General features: G+C 38.3%; 1 protein-coding gene across 1 annotated transcript; it reads right to left on the reverse strand.

Moving 5' to 3' along the window:
• Positions 1-53: 53 nt before the first annotated feature.
• Positions 54-19,015, reverse strand: cds2 (CDP-diacylglycerol synthase (phosphatidate cytidylyltransferase) 2). Its single transcript, XM_004072754.5, has 13 exons — positions 18,580-19,015; positions 13,173-13,315; positions 11,472-11,568; positions 10,510-10,607; positions 9,938-10,077; positions 8,224-8,282; positions 7,226-7,308; positions 7,017-7,104; positions 6,539-6,607; positions 6,306-6,458; positions 5,349-5,468; positions 4,515-4,618; positions 54-2,182 (listed from the first exon to the last, which is right to left on the reverse strand). Exons 1-13 carry the CDS (start codon positions 18,649-18,651, stop codon positions 2,047-2,049), a joined length of 1,362 nt encoding a protein of 453 aa, XP_004072802.1. The 5' UTR covers positions 18,652-19,015; the 3' UTR covers positions 54-2,046.
• Positions 19,016-19,712: the final 697 nt, after the last annotated feature.

Below are 19,712 nucleotides of genomic sequence, written 5' to 3' on the forward strand. Positions count from 1 at the left end.
AATGAGGAAGAGAAGTAAATAGGAAGAATACAGTCACACAGCAGCTGACAGCGTGTTTTTCAAATACTTTTATTAATCTCTGAACCAAAGCAAAGCACATTTTAGCATAAAAGAATACAGCTTTTATCTAAAACATGTACAAATTAAAAAGAATTGCACGATTTAAGAATATTCACTGAGATTTTACAGATTTGTAGGAATCTAGAACCACAAAATAATGGCCATAAAAAGGAAAATATACAGTATGTGTGACAGACGCGCCTCCCATACATTCCTTTGATAGGCTCCTTGAGGTGCACAAAAGCACAGTGCTTTAAATGCATGTCTTCCACTCTGTCTCTATGATCTCACCTGTAGGGGAGCTGGAATGTACCAACAGAGGTGTCAAAAGCTCTCCAGTCATGTAGAGCGTCAGTGTTTCAGAGCATCCTATCACACAGGCTGCGGCGCTCTCTAGTGGCCGCCCACGACATCAGGCAGAAGAATGGCAGTACAAAGCACAAAAAACAGGCTCAGGAAAACCCCTGAACGCACCACAGTCACAGCAGGAAAATACTGCTACTTCAACACTCTGTCCTATATGGCAATGATAATACTTTAAATAAACTATATAACAGGCTCCTAAATATCTCAGTAAATGTTCAATAGTCATTTAAAAATATTGAAACTGAAAACAGAAAAAAAAATCATAAGAATAGATTAAACTGTAAGTGAAGCAATTATGAATGAAAACGATACATATGAATGGTGAGATGTTAAAGAGCAAGTCAACGTCTGGTTTATACAGCAGATAAAAGGTTTTTCTAAAGAGACATGCGGCAAACGATTTACGAAATGATTCCTTAAAAACCTCATAAGGAAAAACAAAACAAAAACAGCACAAATAGATGTCAGTTTACGGGTTTAGATGGGAAATCTTTGATTTGACAGAAACACAACACCTGATCATCTGCTACATCACAGTCAGAACTTTCCAAAATCTGTTTACATTTACTGTCATTTATGTTTGATTGTATTTCATGTTACGGATTCTAAAAACATGGTGGAAAAACTAAACATAGTGATGGGATTTTGCTAACATGCAAAACAATAAAGTTACCTCAAAAATAAAAAAAGCTACATTTTTACTAATAAACTAAACACATAAATAAATATTAAAGTATGAAACTTTATGTTGGGTGAACAGAAGGTGAAAGCTTTTGCAAATTCCCACATGAACGGATAAGAAATGTCCCATTTTATTACCAAGGTGCAGCTGAAACAGTGGTGACGTGAGCGTTACAAAGCCACAGCTGAACACACTGATGTCTACTGCAACAAATATTCCAAAAATCACAAAATGTGAAAGGAAAGCATTTGAGAGCTCTCTACAAACCGATGAGAAGTTAATAAGTCACCCTAATGAAGACTTCAAAATGTCTTTTCAGTGGGTATTGGATGTTTTTGAAGAAATAATTATTTAGCTGCGACTGTGGATTTCCTTTAAAAGGGAGTCCACATCTTCTGATTGATAATCTTATTGACCAAGAGGCTTTGAAATGATGAATTTAAAAAAAAACAGACGAGAATGAATGACGGCTCCAATGAAGCCGTAAGAACACAGGGAATAAACCAAATATAAAAACCATTTCTGTATAAATACAATCACAAACGGAAACTGAAAGTTGTTGATGTAACAATACAATGTTGACGAGGCTGAGAGCAGTGCATTACATTTAAAAATGTACAATAAAAGTTTGACACAATAATATTTCATATATATATATATCTATATATATAGAAGATAATCTGTAAACAGGTAAAAATGTACATCTGACCAACATTTAGTTTCGGCGTGTTTGGCGTGTGTGTGACCACAGTGATCCACAAACTCGTCTCCGAAACATCAACTCAGAAACAAATTCACAGACGGCAGGAACACAAACACACATGACCCAAAAGAAAATGGAATGACCCTCTTGGTTCTGTTCTTCATGTGAAAACATGGAGCACCGAACCCATCCCAGCTGTTTGGTGCTGCCCTCCCCACCCTCTCAAGCAGAGACTCTAGGCAGCCGCTCCCTCCAGAGCCGGCAGCAGACCTTTCTCTACCAGGTGAGCCTTCAGGGAGTTGAAGATGTGCAGCTGCTGATCAGGGCGGAGAGCCAGGAGTTGCTGGATCACCTTGCTGGGGTTCGGGCCCCTAAACACACACAAACAAGCAAACAAACAAAAGAAAGGGAAGTTAATCTGTCACAGATCTTGTAGGATGAGCAGAAGTGAGTTTTAAAATGTTATTGTGTCATTTTTCCCCATTATGGATGACAAATATGAGGCAAATGAAGCTTAAAATTACATTTCTGAGTATTTCTTTATTCAAATCGTTGTGAATCAATAGCAGACGAAAAATGTCGATGTGACACAGAAAATATGCAGGATGAGCCACAAGCTCCCCAGTCCGCTTCATTCTGACGCATCCACTTATAGACAAATAGGTCCATGTACGTCTGAACTGGAATCTGGATCAAAACTGCACGGCTGCATGGCTCCAACATTGCTCGCTGTTTTTGTTGTTACAGTAATATTAGCTTGGGAGTGTGAGGGGCTGTAAGCTAGTGGGAAAGCAAACAGGTAGGTAAACAGGTGGCTGCTGGGAAGTGGGAGCGGGCTTACTCCACGCTAGTCCCCCCCACAATTTAGAGGAGAATTTCTGATGAACTCCTGCCGCTCTGTCCAGAAACAGCATAATCATATCTAAAAGACCACTGGGAATGCTTTTAACATCCATCAAAAGTTGATGGGAGTCGGTCATTAAGGTCAGCATTGCTAAATCTTGGTTTTACATTCCAAAAACTAAAACTGTGAAGAACTTCAACCCTAAAACATTGAGTACATCCAAACCTCAAAAATCTGATTCATAACATTTTTCTTCCACCACATAACAAACAAAAGTCAAATGTATGAGAAGAAAATTTTGTCAATTGCAAACAAAATGTTCAGTTTTAAAACCAAAATTTCAAGTTGCAAATAAAAATATTAAATTTTTGTTTTCAACATTTTTTGTTTTGTTTTAAAACTACATTTTTGCATTTTGTTTCGGTTTAGTGTGACAGATGTGTCACCAAATAGCCTGCTGATTAGTCTAAGTTCTATCCAATCAAATGTCTTAGCTTCACATTGCCGGTGCCTGGAGGTAGACACGGACTTTAGACTTTTTTTCAGTTCTACAGTCTTCAATCATTCTGGCCCGTTTCTCTGAGTAAATCCCAGAAGGAGCGGCGAAGCCAGAATAAAACAGGGTTCTGTGTTTATTTATGTTATCGTAGCGACCAGCGTGTTTAAAATCTCTGCAGCAGACAAAAACCCGTCTCAGCTCTGTCCATCCGGACATTCCATTATGTTAAGATTATGATTTATATCTGAACTATAGGTTTCTTTATGATTAAAATGTTGAAATACAAAGAAAAAATAGCATTTTGTATGAATAATTTCGTTTTTTTACTTTAGTCAAAAGCAAACATGAGCACACCAGCATGAGATGCTTTAAATCTTTTTTTTTTTTAAGATCTTAAAGAAAACCAAACTTTTTACCAATATTTTGCTCAGGGGGATTTAAAGATCACGCAGGCCTGTTTAGTGTAATGTCAGCAGATAAACTTTATACACTTTATTTTAAGGTTTCCGGAGATCCTCAGCCATAAATTCATAACTCTGACTAAATAAAATGTAATCAATGCTAACAGAAGGTTCGGCTTCTGAGCCTTGGTAGCAGACACCATGTTATAAAAATACAGCGATTTGATTGGATAGAACCTAGACCAGTCAGCAGGCTGTTTGGTGGCCATACGTCACACTAAACCGAAATCCAAAATCAAAGATGGAAGAAAGTGACATGAGGGACAACGCCCATGCAATCGCAAAAATGTGGTCTGAAAGCAGAGAAAAGGATTTTAAAAGCAAACTTTTAATATTTTTATTTGCAACTTTGAAAGTTTCGGTTTTAAAACTGAACATTTTGTATGCAACTGACGACATTTTGAACTTAAAACTGTGACTTTTGGTGTGTCAATGATTAAATCAGTGTCAATCTTTTCTCTAGGGACTATCTTTCTGTCCGTTTCATTTGTTTGTTTCTTAAAGTGATTCTTCTGAACGAGTATCGTATGCAAAAGCAATATTTGGTTCTGTTATTTCTTAGTAATTCTTTCTTTTTTACTGTTGCCAGTTTCTTAACCCTTGTGCTATCTTGTGGGGTCCAGATGACCCCACTCCCAAACGTTAACGTGCCTCGGAGGCACGTTAACGTTTGGGAGTGGGGTCATCTGGACCCCACAAGATAGCACAAGGGTTAAATGACAATTGTTGACAAATGATAATAGGTCACACCAGACAACTGTCACTAACAGAAAGGTCCATGCATGTATAAAATAAAAATACAAAAAAAATGGTTAAATATCTGAAATCATCTGATTCTTAAGGAGCTTGCAAACCGAAGCCGATTCTCACAACCCCATAAATGAAACGTGTGGGTTCACCTGATGAAACTCGCGATGTAAACATTGACAAATGTGGCCATTAGGTACTGGCAGTCAAATCTGTCCATGATGCCGCCGTGGCCGGGAATAGTGTTGGCAAAATCCTGCAAAGGAAAACAAGCCATTGATATCTGCACTGCATTCATAAAATAATGTAAACAAATACAGTCATCTTACTTAAATAATAATAGTTCTTTATGGTAAAAAAAAAGTGGTAAAAAGTGTTAATCCTCCAAATTGATCCTTTTTATTAGATTTTGAGTTCAGTCATTTAAAAGATCGAACTGACATCTTGTTCTTTCCATCTAACTTGTAAAAGTTAGCGCAAACTAAATACATACTAAAGTGTCTGTAATGGGATAGATTTCTGCTTTTTTTAATTAATTACTACAAAAGTAGATTACAAAAGCAACAGTTTAAAAACCAAATCAAAACAAGAATTTCTACAAAACATGGTATAGGATGTTAGTGAGCAACACAGAGTGAACTGAATGTTTTCACAAACACGACATTCGCCTTTGTCAATCAACTCTTAGAGATGGGCTTTTATTGGAGGAGGTGCAAAAAGGCAGGATTAGCACAGATTATTTTTTTTTATTCAGTTGTTGAAACAACCTTTTCTGTGGACTCTCAACATTTTTGTTTAAAGTAAAGCCAAAAAAAATGGCCAGTAGATAACACTTCTCATTCACAATGTTTACCTGTGAATGAGCGATGGAGTTTTTTGTAGATTGTCATAAAGGTATATTAAGCTACTGATTTCAAGACTTCACTTGGAGCGATTGTGGTTAAAAAATAAACTTAGGAAAATCTATCATTGTTTAAAAAAAGTACCTTAATCTTGAAGGCTCTCTTGAAGCCGCTGGCAAAAAATCCACCAAATGGTCCCATGATGGAGGCAAAGGAGGAGAGCGCCACACTGTGGATCTGGAAGGGATACAGGTGCACCGTGGTCTGTGGAGACAGTCAATCCATCAGCACATCTGCAAACTGTATTTTAGACAGGAGCAGTGCTTCACATTCCATCTTATAACAGCATTAAACTCTTTTTAAACTCTAAAGGAACTCCATGGTAGAGTTCCTTTAGTCACTTATTCCACCAGTGAACATCTGCGTTACTGTCAGTCAAGTCTAAACTGCATAAGTCAATGATGGATAAAAATATTCTTGTGCCAACAGACTTTGCATTTCAACAGCAACCAAATCCCCAAAAGGCCAAAAAAAAAAAACCTGGACATCGTTGACTCTTGCAAACTTTTTGGTGTCATTTTGACTGCTGTGAAGCTGAGATAACAGATGTGCATCATGTTGTGCTTCTCAGTTTAACCATCTTCAGAGGTGGCATTTTATGACAAATAACTTTGGAAATAGAAATATTATGGATCCTAAATTGTTAAACTACTGCAGTTGTATTCAAGCAGTTTCTGTAAAGCAGCTTGGGCCTTAATCGAAACAAAAAACGGCTCTACAAGTACACGCCATTTATCATTTACTAGCCTCTTAAGTGATAAAGTGTTCTATAGGTAAAGGTATTATTAATGATTTGAACATGTAAAAGCTTTTCCTAAATAAAATCAGGACTGCTTTTACTAACAAATTTGATCTTCCTCTCATGTTCCTTTTAAAGGACCTCTGAAAATGTTGTTTCAACGGAGAACAATTCTGGAACTGTTAAACTTTGTGTGACATGATTACCAGCATCATTTAATTGTGCTTCTAAAATGGATTTGACCAAAAATATAACATTTGTTTTAGTCTGTGAATAAAAAAAACACTTTAGGCGAGTCTCACCCATCCGGTGACAGACTCCAGGACGCTGGGAAGCGTGTACTCCTGCAGCTGGAAGAGCTCCGGAGGCTGACAGTCCACCTGGAAGCTGTTGGAGTCGTTGTTGAACTCCACTGGACACACAAAGTAGCGGTACCCAGACATGAAGTAGGAGAGCTACGAGAGAAAGTCTCTGTCAGTCACAGCCCTTTCACTCATTTTTCTGTTCTTCCTCAGACAAACTCTGTGCTTCTTACCACGATGCCAAACACTATAGTAGCGAAGAAACCCCCAATGAAGCCCTCCCACGTCTTCTTAGGCGAGAGCTGTAAAAGCAAGATTCTACATTATGACACGCAGCTCAGTGTGTTCATTCTTGGATAACTAATGAAAAAATGGTGTAGACTAAATTGTTCCTAAAATGTGATATTTTTCCAAGATCTTACTGTTAGTAAGCCATTTTCATAGCCAATTTACCCAACTAAAGTTAGCAGAATGCAGAAGCAATTGGTGAAAAATCCATCCTTCATTGACTTTTGAAGGTCTGGATTTTCTTGAGTGGTACTTTGACCCACTAAGCAAAGCTGTAGTTCCTCTACAAATGGATCTCTAATAAAAAATGTGTTACATCTGATTGCTTCTTAAACTGCTATTTACCACTTTCCATTCAATGAGATTGAAAAGAAAATAGAAAAACTTGACAGAATCTGCATGTTTTAAAGAGAGGAACCCAACCTTGATGAGGGGGGTACGGCCGAAGAAGAAGCCAAACATGTAAGCCATGATGTCATTACAGATCACACAGGATATGGGGACAATAAACCTTTCAGAGGGGAAAAAAAGTCAGATTTTATAACCCTGTTACTGCTGGGAAAAAATTCAAGATGATCTCATTTCAAAATGACTGGATTTCAATGTGGAATCCCAGAGGACGCCTCACTCACCAGATCATTCCTTCAAACAGGTTGTGGATGATTAGATGAGACTGAGTGACAACAATCAGCAGAGTCACATGGGTCCAACCGAACTGCAGACATGAAGATCAACCATTAAGTTTAGAACCTCTGTTCAGAGCAGAGCTTTATAGTAATTCAGAAGAAGCACAAAAAGTAAATGAAACATCATGAATTAAATGACGCAGTGACATGAAGTTTAGACTCTTGATAAAACCTCCGTGGTGGAAACATTACAGTAATTGCAATAAAATCCTGGATTCTGTGGGATTTAGCAAACTTTTCAGACTCTAAATTGCACTGGTGTCTAAGTTGCACCTTTGGAAGAAATGTATTTAACAAAACAATGGAACAAGAGCGGACATTTCACGTTGAAAGGCAAATCATAATAATAGAATTGATAACAATAATAGACTAAATATATGCACGCTTCACTACAGACACATCAATGTTTATTTAGCTTGATAAAACATCAGAGAGATCTAATATATATGCACACCAACAATGGTTCAGACAATCATAGAATAAAAACATGCTAACAAGTCAACTAAACTCTTTATAATCACTTCAAAACACTAAATCCATTGAGGTCTTCATTTTCTTTGCTTTTCAACAACTCCCCCGGGCCGGCGCTGCGTCTTCTGTGCTGCTGTCAGTAGCATACCTGCTACATAGACCTACAGTGCCCTCTAGTGGTTGTTAGTGGGAACACAAACATGAGCTTATTTATCTTTCAAAAATATTACATATAGGTCACACCTGAGTATAAGTCGCACCCGTAGCCTAATTATACAAAAATAAGTGAGACTTCTGCTTCGAAAAATATGGTTTTTGTAGGTCTTTTTAATTATTATTTAGAATGTTATTTAGAATAGAAGACATATTAGAACTGTGAATGTCCTACTTTTCCATTTCCTAAAGAATCTGCTCCTCTCATTCATAACTCAGCCTCGAGGCAGGAAGCCAGGAGGAAGCAGGCAGCCGCTTACCATGTAAAACTGAAGACGGTAGTGCTTCTTCACCAAACTCAACACGAACATGCAGAAACCTGCAAGAGGAGAGCACTTTGAGGTCCGTCATATCGGTTGAAATAGGAAGGTGGAATCATTCAGAAAGTGGGTCATCTTTGGTCAAACTGATTAAATATAGCTCAACCTATTTTAAACAAAGCTCAGGTTAGAGTGCAGCACAGATGACTGGAGACGGTGAGGAAATGGAAAATTCAGATGGAGAATTTTTTTGTTTTTGCTTTAATAAAGACAGCCAAGTGGAAAAATAGGAGGGCTGAAGACTTTTAAATGAGTTTCTTTTAAGCTGAAGAGAAATAAGAAAGCGGGGCCTAGTCAAGAGGAAAGAGACAGAGAATTTGTAGGAGTCTTCCTCCCCACATCCTGTTTGACTTCACTCAAAAGTTAAAATAGTTTTACATTACAACTGACATCCTGCCACTCAGGAAGTGAGACATAACTGTTTAAACAGGCACATAAAAGTACTAGTAAACAGCTAGGAAAACAGGTAAAACAATCTTAACAGACTAACATTACTATAGCTTCAACAAGTTATACTTTAAATGGTCCAGGTGAGTGAAGACTTTTCTAGCCTTTAGTTGTAAACTGCAGTTGAACTTATTATAAAGTTACATTTTCCAATTTTAACCAAGCCAACTCAAAAGTTAGATTAACTTGGAAAAAGAAGCTGTGTCTAATATTTCTATAAAACAGCTGCATTTAGTTAGATCTATGTGGGCAAAAGGAACAATGAAACCACTGATGTTCCAAGCAGATAACACAGCACAGCCAGCTCTAATCCAATTCGACCTCACAGTTCAGACAGACTATTACATTAGATAACTTTACGGTGTTACAGAAGACTCTCAAACTCCTTGTATTTTTATTTGCATTCTAAAAATGTTCTTGGGATGAAGGTTTTTTTACTTTAGTCTTTGCACCTACTGATACTTTTGCTTAACACATTGTAGTGAAGACATAATAAATAGTAAATGGCGTATACTTGTATAGCTATTTACTACTTTCCTAGAAGGCCCAAATTGCTTTACAGTCACAGTCCTATGTACCGATTCACACACACATTCACACACTGATGGCAGCTCCACTGCCAAACACTGGCACCAACCTATAACCACCAGGAGAAATGTGGGGTTCAGCTTCTTGCCCAAAGACATTTCTGTTGTGGTTTGGGTTCTGTTTTCCTTTAATTCAACTTCCTGTCTTATTTTGAAAGTTCTCCCTGCCATACTTAGTTTGAGTTTGCCTTCCCTTTCCCATTCTCCCCGGATTGTTTGCACCTGTGTCTAGTCAGTCCTGTGAGTATATATGTCTTGTCACTACCCTCCTCTTGTGCTGGTCCTTACTGTCTGCTACCCCGTTTCTCTCTGTACCCCGTTGTTTCTGCTTGGCAGCTCCTTTTGTTATATTAAAAATCCCTGGTTTCTTGGAACCACCTGCATTTGGGTCCTTCACCAACCTCACGACGTAACAATTTCGACTCATGGGCGGGCAAGGCAGGAACCAAACCTGAAAACTTCCGACCAGAGATGGACCGCCCTACCTCTGCATATAGGCCGCAAAGTTGTGTTAAATTTTTGTCGATAAATCAGAAAGAAAATGACGAAACGATCAAGAGTGAAGAACTTCTCCATGTTTACATGCACCCCACATTTCACAATATGTTTACTGCGTTTACCTGTGAGGTAGAGGGCGAAGGAAATGAATCGATGATATTTGCTGAGGATGCGGAGCGGTTCTTCTCTTTGTACCAACGTGAAAAAGTAATCCGTCACCGTCTCTCCGTAGAAGAAGTAGTTCACGCACAGCAGAAAGTACCTGCAGGGTTGAAGGAAAAGTCCTCACTGGAACAGACTGAATGAACATGGCTATAGAAATCCTGGAAAACTGATTGAGAGAAAACCAAAGAGTTAAAGAGTAATTTCCGTGTTTATAGACACAGTTTGTGTTTATCAGGATTTCTAGTCTCACAGGACGGTTTAAATCAGGACTCTATGCTTCACGCTACAATCAAGACTACAGCAGCTGAAACTCAAAGAGCTTTGACGATTCCTGCATTCATCTGCTGATTAGAGAAATAATCTACAAAACTATGCAGGCTAAACTAAGACAGACCAGAAAACAAACCTCAGGACGTCTGCAACGAAACAAACATGAAACACTGTGAGAGCCAAGCCACCATGAACATTTGCAGCATCAGACGCGCATGCTGGAGTCATGAGACAACAACGCAGATTTGCGTGGCCTTACCAGCTCAGCGTCCTGAACCAGGGCAGGTCGTAAGAGTGGTACACACTGTAACCAATCATGATAATTTCATGGAAGCACTTGATCTGAACGCAGAGGACCTACAGCGAGAAACAAACAACATTAGCACAGGATAAAACTATGAAAACATTTCAAACTACAAACGTAAAAGTCTTGGTAGAGGTTTTAAGAAAAGGAGGTATGTTTAGGTGGACATGCCATTGACTGGATACGAGAACTGGACCGTGGGAAATGACTTACTTCCGGCTCCAACCAAATGAAATCAATTAACTTGCCATTTTTCACAATATGGACACGTCCACATTGGAAGTGAGCAAGTAAGCAGTAATTGGTCCAAATCGGTCTAAGTCAGCGTTTCAGTGGCAACCAATCTCATCAACGAGAAGTGAGCTTGAAAGCGAGCTCTGAAGAATCAAACTTTTCAATCGTTTGACGTGAGACAACATACTTTTATTGAGGCATCTGATTGGTCAGTTTGTAACTTGAATAACTTGCACGACAGAAAAAAATATAATGAAAAAAATTTAGGATAAGCAAGAATATGTTGAAAAAGGTAGTACCCTACTACTACCTTAGGGGTAAAGGTACTCCTAGGGTAGTAGCAAGAATGGTTACTCTGACAAATCTATTGACTGAATAACAGCGGTTTATTTCTCAACAGAAGTCTATGGGATTTTGGTTTCTTGGAGCCAGCGGGAACTTCCAGTTTGGAAAGCCAGAGGAGAGGGATCACTCAGTCCAGTTTTCATATACAGTCAACGATTAATACACCTGTAAAAGGCGAGACAGCAGCACTAGGTGCAGAATTTACTGTTCATTTGTTAAACCAATTACTTCATTGCTGTTTTTGATCACATTTTCCAGCTGGATTTTATTCCTTAGGGATTGTGTAGCAGTTACTCAGGAAGTGTTTGTGCTGCCTGATGGGCTCCGTTTGTACTCACAATCATCATAAGCACCATGGGGCCCAGGTAGATGATGAAGAAGAAGAAAGTGATCATGGCGAGGGTGAATAGGCCTCTCACCCACCAGTTCTTCCATCTAAAGAAAGCCCAAAGTAACCACAGGAATCAGTAGAATACTACCCGATATTTGAAATTTAAATCAGTCAATAATGAATTCTAAAAAATGTCTCTCACATCCATTGATTTTTTTAACATGTCTTTACAGCAGTTTTTTTTATTTTTGCTAATGCTCTGCATCTGTTTTTCACACAGGCGTTTATTCATGCTGCAGTAGTACCCGAGGCCATACACACAAAACATCTGATATCGACAGTCTACACATTCAGATCTAGATGTGTGTGAGTCATATTAGCTTTTTAAGGAAGCAGGAGCGATGCATTTGTGTGACTCACATCTCTTCCACATCTGCAGCAGAGCTCTCATGTTGCTTAAAAGAAAAGAAAGGCCATTTTTCTTGGTTTTGAATAGAGAAAACCTGCTGCACAACTCGGAACAGTACCTCTGGATGTAAGAAAATCTCTATAGATACTGCACATATTGTACAAAGAATGTTTAGTCCTTGAGAACAGAAGAATATCTACTTTTCTCTTTAGAATTTACATTTAGCTGTAGGGTTCTCAAACTACGGGATGCAGCCACTATGTGAGATTTGGGCTAGTGTAGGCAGCTGTACAAGTAAGGAAGGCCACCATAAACAATAAAAGCAGCTACTGGCTAAACGTCCATTTCAGACAGGGGTGAAGTTCTTTTTTTGCTTAAGAAAATATCTATTGAATATTGTTTTTGAATATTCAGATAAATCAAAATTACTTTGGTGGCATCTGTTCCAGCTTCAGAATTTTGGTGCCAAATAAAAAACCAAAATGTTTCTGAGTTCCTTTAAACAGCAGGAGTCTCAACACTGCAGCAGAAAAATCTCTCTCGTTTTTTTTAAAGGTTCATCTTTAGGTTTTTTTTAATTTGGTTTTTGGATGTTCTGGCAAGTTTGTCAGCATCGCTGTTAATTATGAGTATGAACCAGCCTAAACTACCTTAAAACAAGGGTGTAATCCATTTTAATTTATAATAATGTTGTAATAATTATTCAGCAGTAATTATCAAAATAAAACCAGTAATATTAATAATGGCCAAACTCTGTCTTCTGACAGTCTGACTTGACATCAGAACCATTTCAGTGCCTCAGTTGCACTAGAGGTTGCTGTGGCTTTAGTTGACCCCCACATAACCCTCTGAACACAATAAAATGCTAATCTTTTCCTGCACAATGTCAAAACAACGTTTTTATCTAATTGTCCCAAATTTTAGTTTTAATAAATTTACAACCATTTGCTGAAATGTATCTCATTTCATCTTTCTTCCCTCCTTTTATCTCAGTCTTTCTTCTTAAACACTATTGTTTACCATTATAAACTTATTTTGCCGCTAGCACTAACAAGATCTGTTTCCTTTAAACAACTACATTGGTTTTTACATTTCTTTTTAGAATTGTACAGATAAAAAGTATTGAAGAATTCAAGATGGGGTTTTTTTTCTTCATATTTTTGGATGTGTTGACAGTTGCGGCCGTTAGCAGAGAAGGCATTAAATTAAGTATTACGTAAATCCAGTAGTCTGGAGGCAAAGACGTGTTTGTGTGGATCGATAACCCACATTTAAACTGTTCTTGGATCGTTGGCCTACCTAGAGGAGAGTCCAGAAAGAGCCTTGTTCAGAACTTCGGGTGTGTCATCAGCAGAGACCGGCACTTCTGGGATTCCCGAGTCCACCTTGGACTCGCTGTCTGACACTCCATCTTTTTCGGCCTTCAGCTCGCTGTCTGAAGTCTAAACGCCACAAGCAGAAAAAAATGCAAAAATGCAGCAGGTTAATTTTTAAGGGATCTATATTTGTTTAGTTTAAATCCCTTCTGTGAAAAACATTTTCCTAACCTAACAAAATTTGCATTGCACATTTGAGATGTGAATTTGGTAGGGATGCCCAGACCAACTCTGATGTGTGATGGTTGTTTCTGTTCATCAACTTCATAAGCAAGCAGTGCTCAAAATAAAGATTTCTGGTCTGTAAATGAGTAACAGCTGCAACATATAAACTCAGCATTAAATTAGTACCGGTAAGTACAAAAACACACAACCTCTACAAACCTGTAAAGATCAAAGTGAATTAACAAGTGTAGCTCTGACCAAAAAAATCCTAATGTCTCTTCATTTGCTTTCTTTCTGATTTATTTATTTAAAGTCCGTATGCATGCCTGCATCTCGCCTACTCATCTTTACGTGTTGCTTAAATGTTCACTACAACCTTACGCCTGCTGCATGCCTGTATTAAAAAGCCTGTATCCGTAGGGCAGATGTGACTAAGAGGATTTTTGTTCAAAAATGGGCAAAGCAAGAAGATAAATAATAAGTCAATGACAACAACCGAAAAGATGTTTTAATTTAAATGGTAATTGTTTGTGAAACAATTAAACTCAAAAGACAAAATTTTTGTGAACATGGTATGAAAGACAATCACTAACAGTGATTGGATGTGTTGCACAAACATCAGGTTTAGTACTACATGTGAAGCAGACTGGAACAAAAGTGACAGCGCATGCTGGGATGTGCGTGGGAGGCAGAGCACTACTTCTGATTACCTCTTTACTTTCTCACAAGCAAAGGTTAACTAATTGAGGGATTTCCTGAAATAGCTTGATCTCTATGGTAACGAGGACAAGCAGGTCTCATCAGATGGTGGCAGCTACATCTACTGTTACAAAACGGTTTCCATCTCCCCCCTTTTCACCTATTGCCTCCCCTTCTGGTCCCTTTAGTCCTTGTGACCAAATAAGGCTTGGAGTTGTCGGCTTGCATTCATCCAGCAGATGGCTGACATGTGGTTTTATGACTCTCACGCGGAGAGGTTAACAAACCTTAACATGTGCTGCAGATTTCCAACAAATAAAAACACCCTGTCTTCAGTTATGGCCTGTGCTTTATTTGTCCACATAACATTAGTAACAAAATAAAAGTATATGGTGCTCAACCTTTAATGTTTACAAAGATTGATACCGTTTCCATGTGAAAAATATGCTACTTTTGAATTATAAGATCTATAGCGAGACATGAAAAATCAGTCCCAGCAAACATATTTATTATCAGCTAATGGAGTTTGTGCTAAGAACCTTTTAATTTGTAAAACAAGAAATCTTTGATGAGCCAAATTGTATTTAAGATACAAAACTGTATTTTCCAAAACATATTTACTTTTTTCTACATGAAACACTATCAGGAGGAATCCAGAAGCACACACACACACAAAGCCTTTTTCTGTCAGCTGGTATCTATGGAAACAGTTTCCGTCATCCAGGATGCTTGGGTTAAAAATAGGCGCGCTTTTCACTTCTAGGCTCCTCCCTCTTCGTGTTGCGTTGTACACCAGCTGCAACTTTACCATCTCCTGTGGGTTTCTGAACAGACACAATATCAACAGGCCTTGACGGGATCAGTCTGACACCAGACTCTGCTCTGACACTCAGAGGGAGAGACATTCACAGATTAAACCAAACTAATCTACCGTAGTCAAGTAGTGACAACTGAGATGTTTTACACAACAAATATTGCAAGTTTAAAGCTAGACTGAGTGATAACAACAGCGATCACATCAAAAAACATATGACAAGGACAAACATTGATTCATTTAGGTCTTATTTTCCGCGTTTGTATTCTTTCTCAGCAAATTTAATAACATTTTACTTTTAGAAAAAGTTTCAGACCTCTTCAGATACTTTAGGTGTCGATCGCCTATTAACCTTATTAACACTCTATTGTCACTGATCTACAGTTTCTGATTTACTTCACCTGCTAACACCATGAAACAAAGATCAGGTTTCAGCAATCTCTCAGTCTACATGCAAATGTGATCAAATCCCTTCAGAATGGGTGAGTCAAACCCTCAGTGGTAGTACTAGTGTTTGAGTTTGTGTTGTGAATCACAGGGATTACAACACACAAACATCAATCAAATAAACTGGAAGGAATATACCGGCAGTCTCTGGGGGATGTGTTCAGTCTTGCAGCGATGTGTTTTAGATGATGCGTTCACTGCTCTTCAATCTGCTTTAAGCTACTCTGCGGTAATGAGAAGTCGTCTCACCCCAGACAGAGCCACGCATCCATCAAACCGTCACCACACCCATTTGTGGTCAAAACTTGGGCACATCTCGGAAATCACTTCCACTAGTCCTGAAAGCTGGGGCCAGAGGCTTCACTCTGAACAGCTTTCCAGCTTTGCAGGCTTTTGATTTTCAGCAAATAAGTACCATTAGCAAAAGACAAGTTGATTCAATTTAATTCAATTGTATTTATATAGCCTAATATCACAAAGTGAAAATTATACAGAAATCTAAAATCAGTCATAAAATACAATAGCTGATTTCTAAACTAAACCAAACAGACTAAGCTAAACTGGGCATCCCTGCCCTTAGACCTTCCTGATTTAGAGAATCTGAGATTGAGTCTTTTTTATTCCTAGACAAGCCCCCAATTTATGCTGGGGTTTGAGACCAAAACAGTATATAAAATAAACTACCTATACTCACAAGTGCCACTTACACTACTGTAAAAAAAGGGGGGGGAAATAACCAAGCAGTAAGCACTTTTACCCAACTTCATTGATTTAAAAAAACTACAAAATAAAACAGGAGACATCACTTTAAAGAAGTGGGAGTTCCCTCCCTACAACTTCAACAGTAAACTTAAACTGTAACCAATGATACCATTGCCCCCAGATGCCGGAGGTCTTGTCCAAAGCCCCACTAACCCTCAACAAAAGGCCAACAACTAGGGCTGCACGATATGAGCAAAACTTGTGATACGCGATATTAGTGATCAATATTGCGATAACAATATAATTTGCGGTATACAAACAAATCACAAATGATCCTCATTGACGTAGGAGGCAAACATCTAACATAAAAGGGCTCATCTGATTGATCAACAACGTAAACGGGGCCAACCGAATGGTCAAATGTATAAAGGGATTTATTTGATTTGTTATATGCTTCAAGTTGCCATAGGATTGTTTTAGCACATTTAAGGTGACTATTTATTGCGATTTTAGCTGACTTTTGCAATATGGATATAGCACTGTTTGATATTGCGATAACGATAAATTTGCGGTATATTGTGCAGGCGCCTACCCGCAACCAACAAATAATCCTGAGCATCTCTCATCACTCCCTTCAAAAGTGTTCTGGGGCCACATCAAAGGCATCCGCCAGGCAGTTCACCATCCAGCCCCATCTAGCCTAGAGTAGAGGCAAGAGCCAAACCCCTGCCCCAAGGAAGAGGGCCCTGGCAGCACCCAGAAGTCCTCAGAAGGAAGAAAGAGCGACAAACCAAGACCGGTCGAACTCCAGTCATCACGCTGTTGGCAGAAAAACTGAGTGGCACCGTGGCACGTCATGCAGATGTAGGGATCTGAAAACAGCCCCTCAATGGTGCAGAAACACCCTTCTAGCTCAGATGTAATATGATCCCCAATCAGTTGTGGGTTTCCGTCCTAATCCAAATGAACAAGGAGACGCTTTGTTCATGGATCCAACACACCTACAATAACCATCACTCTCTAAAACCAATAGGGGGACAGAGGTTCACCAGTGATCGCCCTTCACATTCAGTATGTGTGTTGAAAGGATTTAGCATGTATGCAGTAGGGATGCAACCATTCTCTTTTCAATTCAGTTCAGACCTCAGTTTTAGGGTCATGGTTCTGTTTTGGTTCAATATATGATGTGTATACTAAAAAAAAACTATGAATTTAGAAAATCTTTTTATTTTTATTTTATTTTATTTGCTAATAAGCAAATAATGACCAAAAAAACTTTCGGTGGGCTCATACTAAGCCTTGTGTAATATAATAAAACAATAAATAATAAATCCTTCTTAAAATAAGCAAACCAATTGTTTGACACTTTGATTGTGACCAAAGTGGTATACAGTAGAGATACAACGATTCACATTCCCCACAATTATGCAACAAACAGCTCAGTATTAAACCCAGAATTGTGGCATCCCTTAGTATGGACTGAAAAGTATAATTAAGAAAAGAACATTTTTGAGCATCAGCAGTATGTTCTCCTAAAATCATTGTACAAATACTGATTATTGTCATTTCTTTTTTATGCATTGCATAAAGGAGTTTAGGAATTAAATGGATTTGAAATTCAGGTAAAGAAAAAACAATATAATGGAATAACTGTTGTGTATGAGTAGCTACACTAAGACTAACAACAAAAAGTTGTGCTTTTCATTTACTGCAAAGTACCTGCTAAATACCAAACGTATTCCTTCAATCTGAAAGAGAGAGTAATCAATCAACATAAATCAAAAGGCTTTGCTTTAAACAAATTAGTCCAGTGCTTTATGGGTAATTTGGATCATCCTGAATGAACGAGACTCCATTTTTGTTTTAGCCAGGGGCTTCTCTTCCCTCCAGTGGACGAAACACAAAACACTGTTGCTGCCCCAATTTTTCCCACACTAGTGTCGTCGTTGTTGTTGTTATTGTTGTTGTTGTAGCATTAACCAAAATCAAGCTAATGCTGCTTCACAGGCGGGAACGACATCTGCAGGCTAACGGGTTTGCAGCGACACAAAAAAGGATAGAAAATTATGAACTAAGTGACAAATTAAATCGATTATCATGATGGACTTTTTCAACGTTTTCTATGAGAAACAAACACGCGTCACAACTCATCATGGAAAACCCATTTTCTTATTTACCTGGCTAAACGGACAATAAAGAACATATTATAATATTTACAAGGAAAATAGTTTTGTCTCCATGAAACATCATGGTTCTAAAAATCGATTTTCGCTATACTTTTATGCAACAGCCCGTCAGAACAGACTGAGCATCCGTCCGATTCGTGTGGTGGTAAAATAAAAATCAACAGACCCTTTTTGTGACTTATGACACAACCTTCAAAACAACTGTTAGAACAAGACCGAGGGGTGAATTATTTGATCTACAGCTAATACGGACTGCTCCGTTTCTGTTAGCGTTAGCATCGTCTTAGGATGTCAGGACCACGTCTGGCTAACGTTACCTTGTCCTCTGACGGCTGCTGCTGTAACGTTGACTCGGTTTCTTTGGCTACGCGGTGCCTGAGCTCCGACATCTTAGCGGATGGAAGCCCGACAAGAACAACGGAAGTGTCTACAAGGCTCCAACCGGGATGGGTAATCTTCAGCTGAGCTAGATGTTGAAAGCAACACTTTTTTTTACCCTACTTCCAATATCAAATCGATGACAGACCAGACAGTGTCTCGCAGCAATCAACTATACGGAGGACTTCCGCTTTTCAAAATAAAACAGTTGATCACGTGCCACCCCGAAAAAATAAGTGTCTTAATACAACTAATATCCTTACAAAATTACTAAATCGTTTTATCTGTTGCTCATTATACTTTTATTCTATTGAAATAACGATATAATCTGAAAAAGTAATTTTTATTTTAAATTAGTTCAAAACCTTCAAAATGCTGCATGTTTGCTCTGAGTCAAACATGTGGTCCTTTTTTGTAACTATACAAAAGTATTTATTTCAGAGAGAATTACTAAAGTAGAAACCTTGTTTTATTTTTACAAACTGCATCTTTCACAACAACATGCAATCATTGAACAAACCCTTGCAGATTAAGAGGGTACATCTTTAGAACTGGCCCCAACAAACATACTTCCTCAACAGAAAGAGCAACAAGTGTTTGATCAATATTGATTTTGGCTGAAGTCCAAAAGGTAGAGACCATCCAATAGACAAATCCCATTCCTGTATGTCCAGTCATCATTTTCCTCAAGGCATTTTCTGGCAATCTGTGAGTCCTGAAGCTCCCTGTGTCTCCAAAACACATTCCGGCATCTCAAGTACAAACCCTATTTAACTGTTTTTCAAAAAAACTCAAGTGAGGACTTCAAGACCCTTTGGGTTAAGAAAGTTCTTGTTAACTTTTTGATGGAAAGGTGTAGCTACCTGGATGCACTTTCTCATTCTTAGGTTTCTGGAGGTCATCAACAAATGTGAGAGGTCAGGGAGGATAAATAAAAGCTGAGACATCCCCCTAATGTTTCACTATACTGTACATCAATATAAAGGCAATGACAAAAGACAAATTCAACTGATTCCTTTAATTTCCAAATTGTAAAGTTTATTATTCTTCAACTTTAAGATTATGCAGAATT

The sequence above is a fragment of the Oryzias latipes genome, chromosome 9 (genome assembly GCF_053564925.1).
Source record: "Oryzias latipes strain Hd-rR chromosome 9, Olatipes_Hd-rR_3.1".
NCBI lineage: Eukaryota > Metazoa > Chordata > Actinopteri > Beloniformes > Adrianichthyidae > Oryzias > Oryzias latipes.

Excerpts from the sequence above, each read along its gene's own strand:
- cds2 (XM_004072754.5), bottom strand. The coding sequence starts at position 18,651 with ATGTCGGAGCTCAGGCACCGCGTAGCCAAAGAAACCGAGTCAACGTTA. Across the intron at positions 11,569-13,172 it reads CTTTCTGGACTCTCCTCTAG|ATGGAAGAACTGGTGGGTGA; the intron begins GTAGGCCAACGA and ends GGCTTTCTTTAG. Across the intron at positions 7,309-8,223 it reads ACCGTCTTCAGTTTTACATG|TTCGGTTGGACCCATGTGAC; the intron begins GTAAGCGGCTGC and ends TCATGTCTGCAG.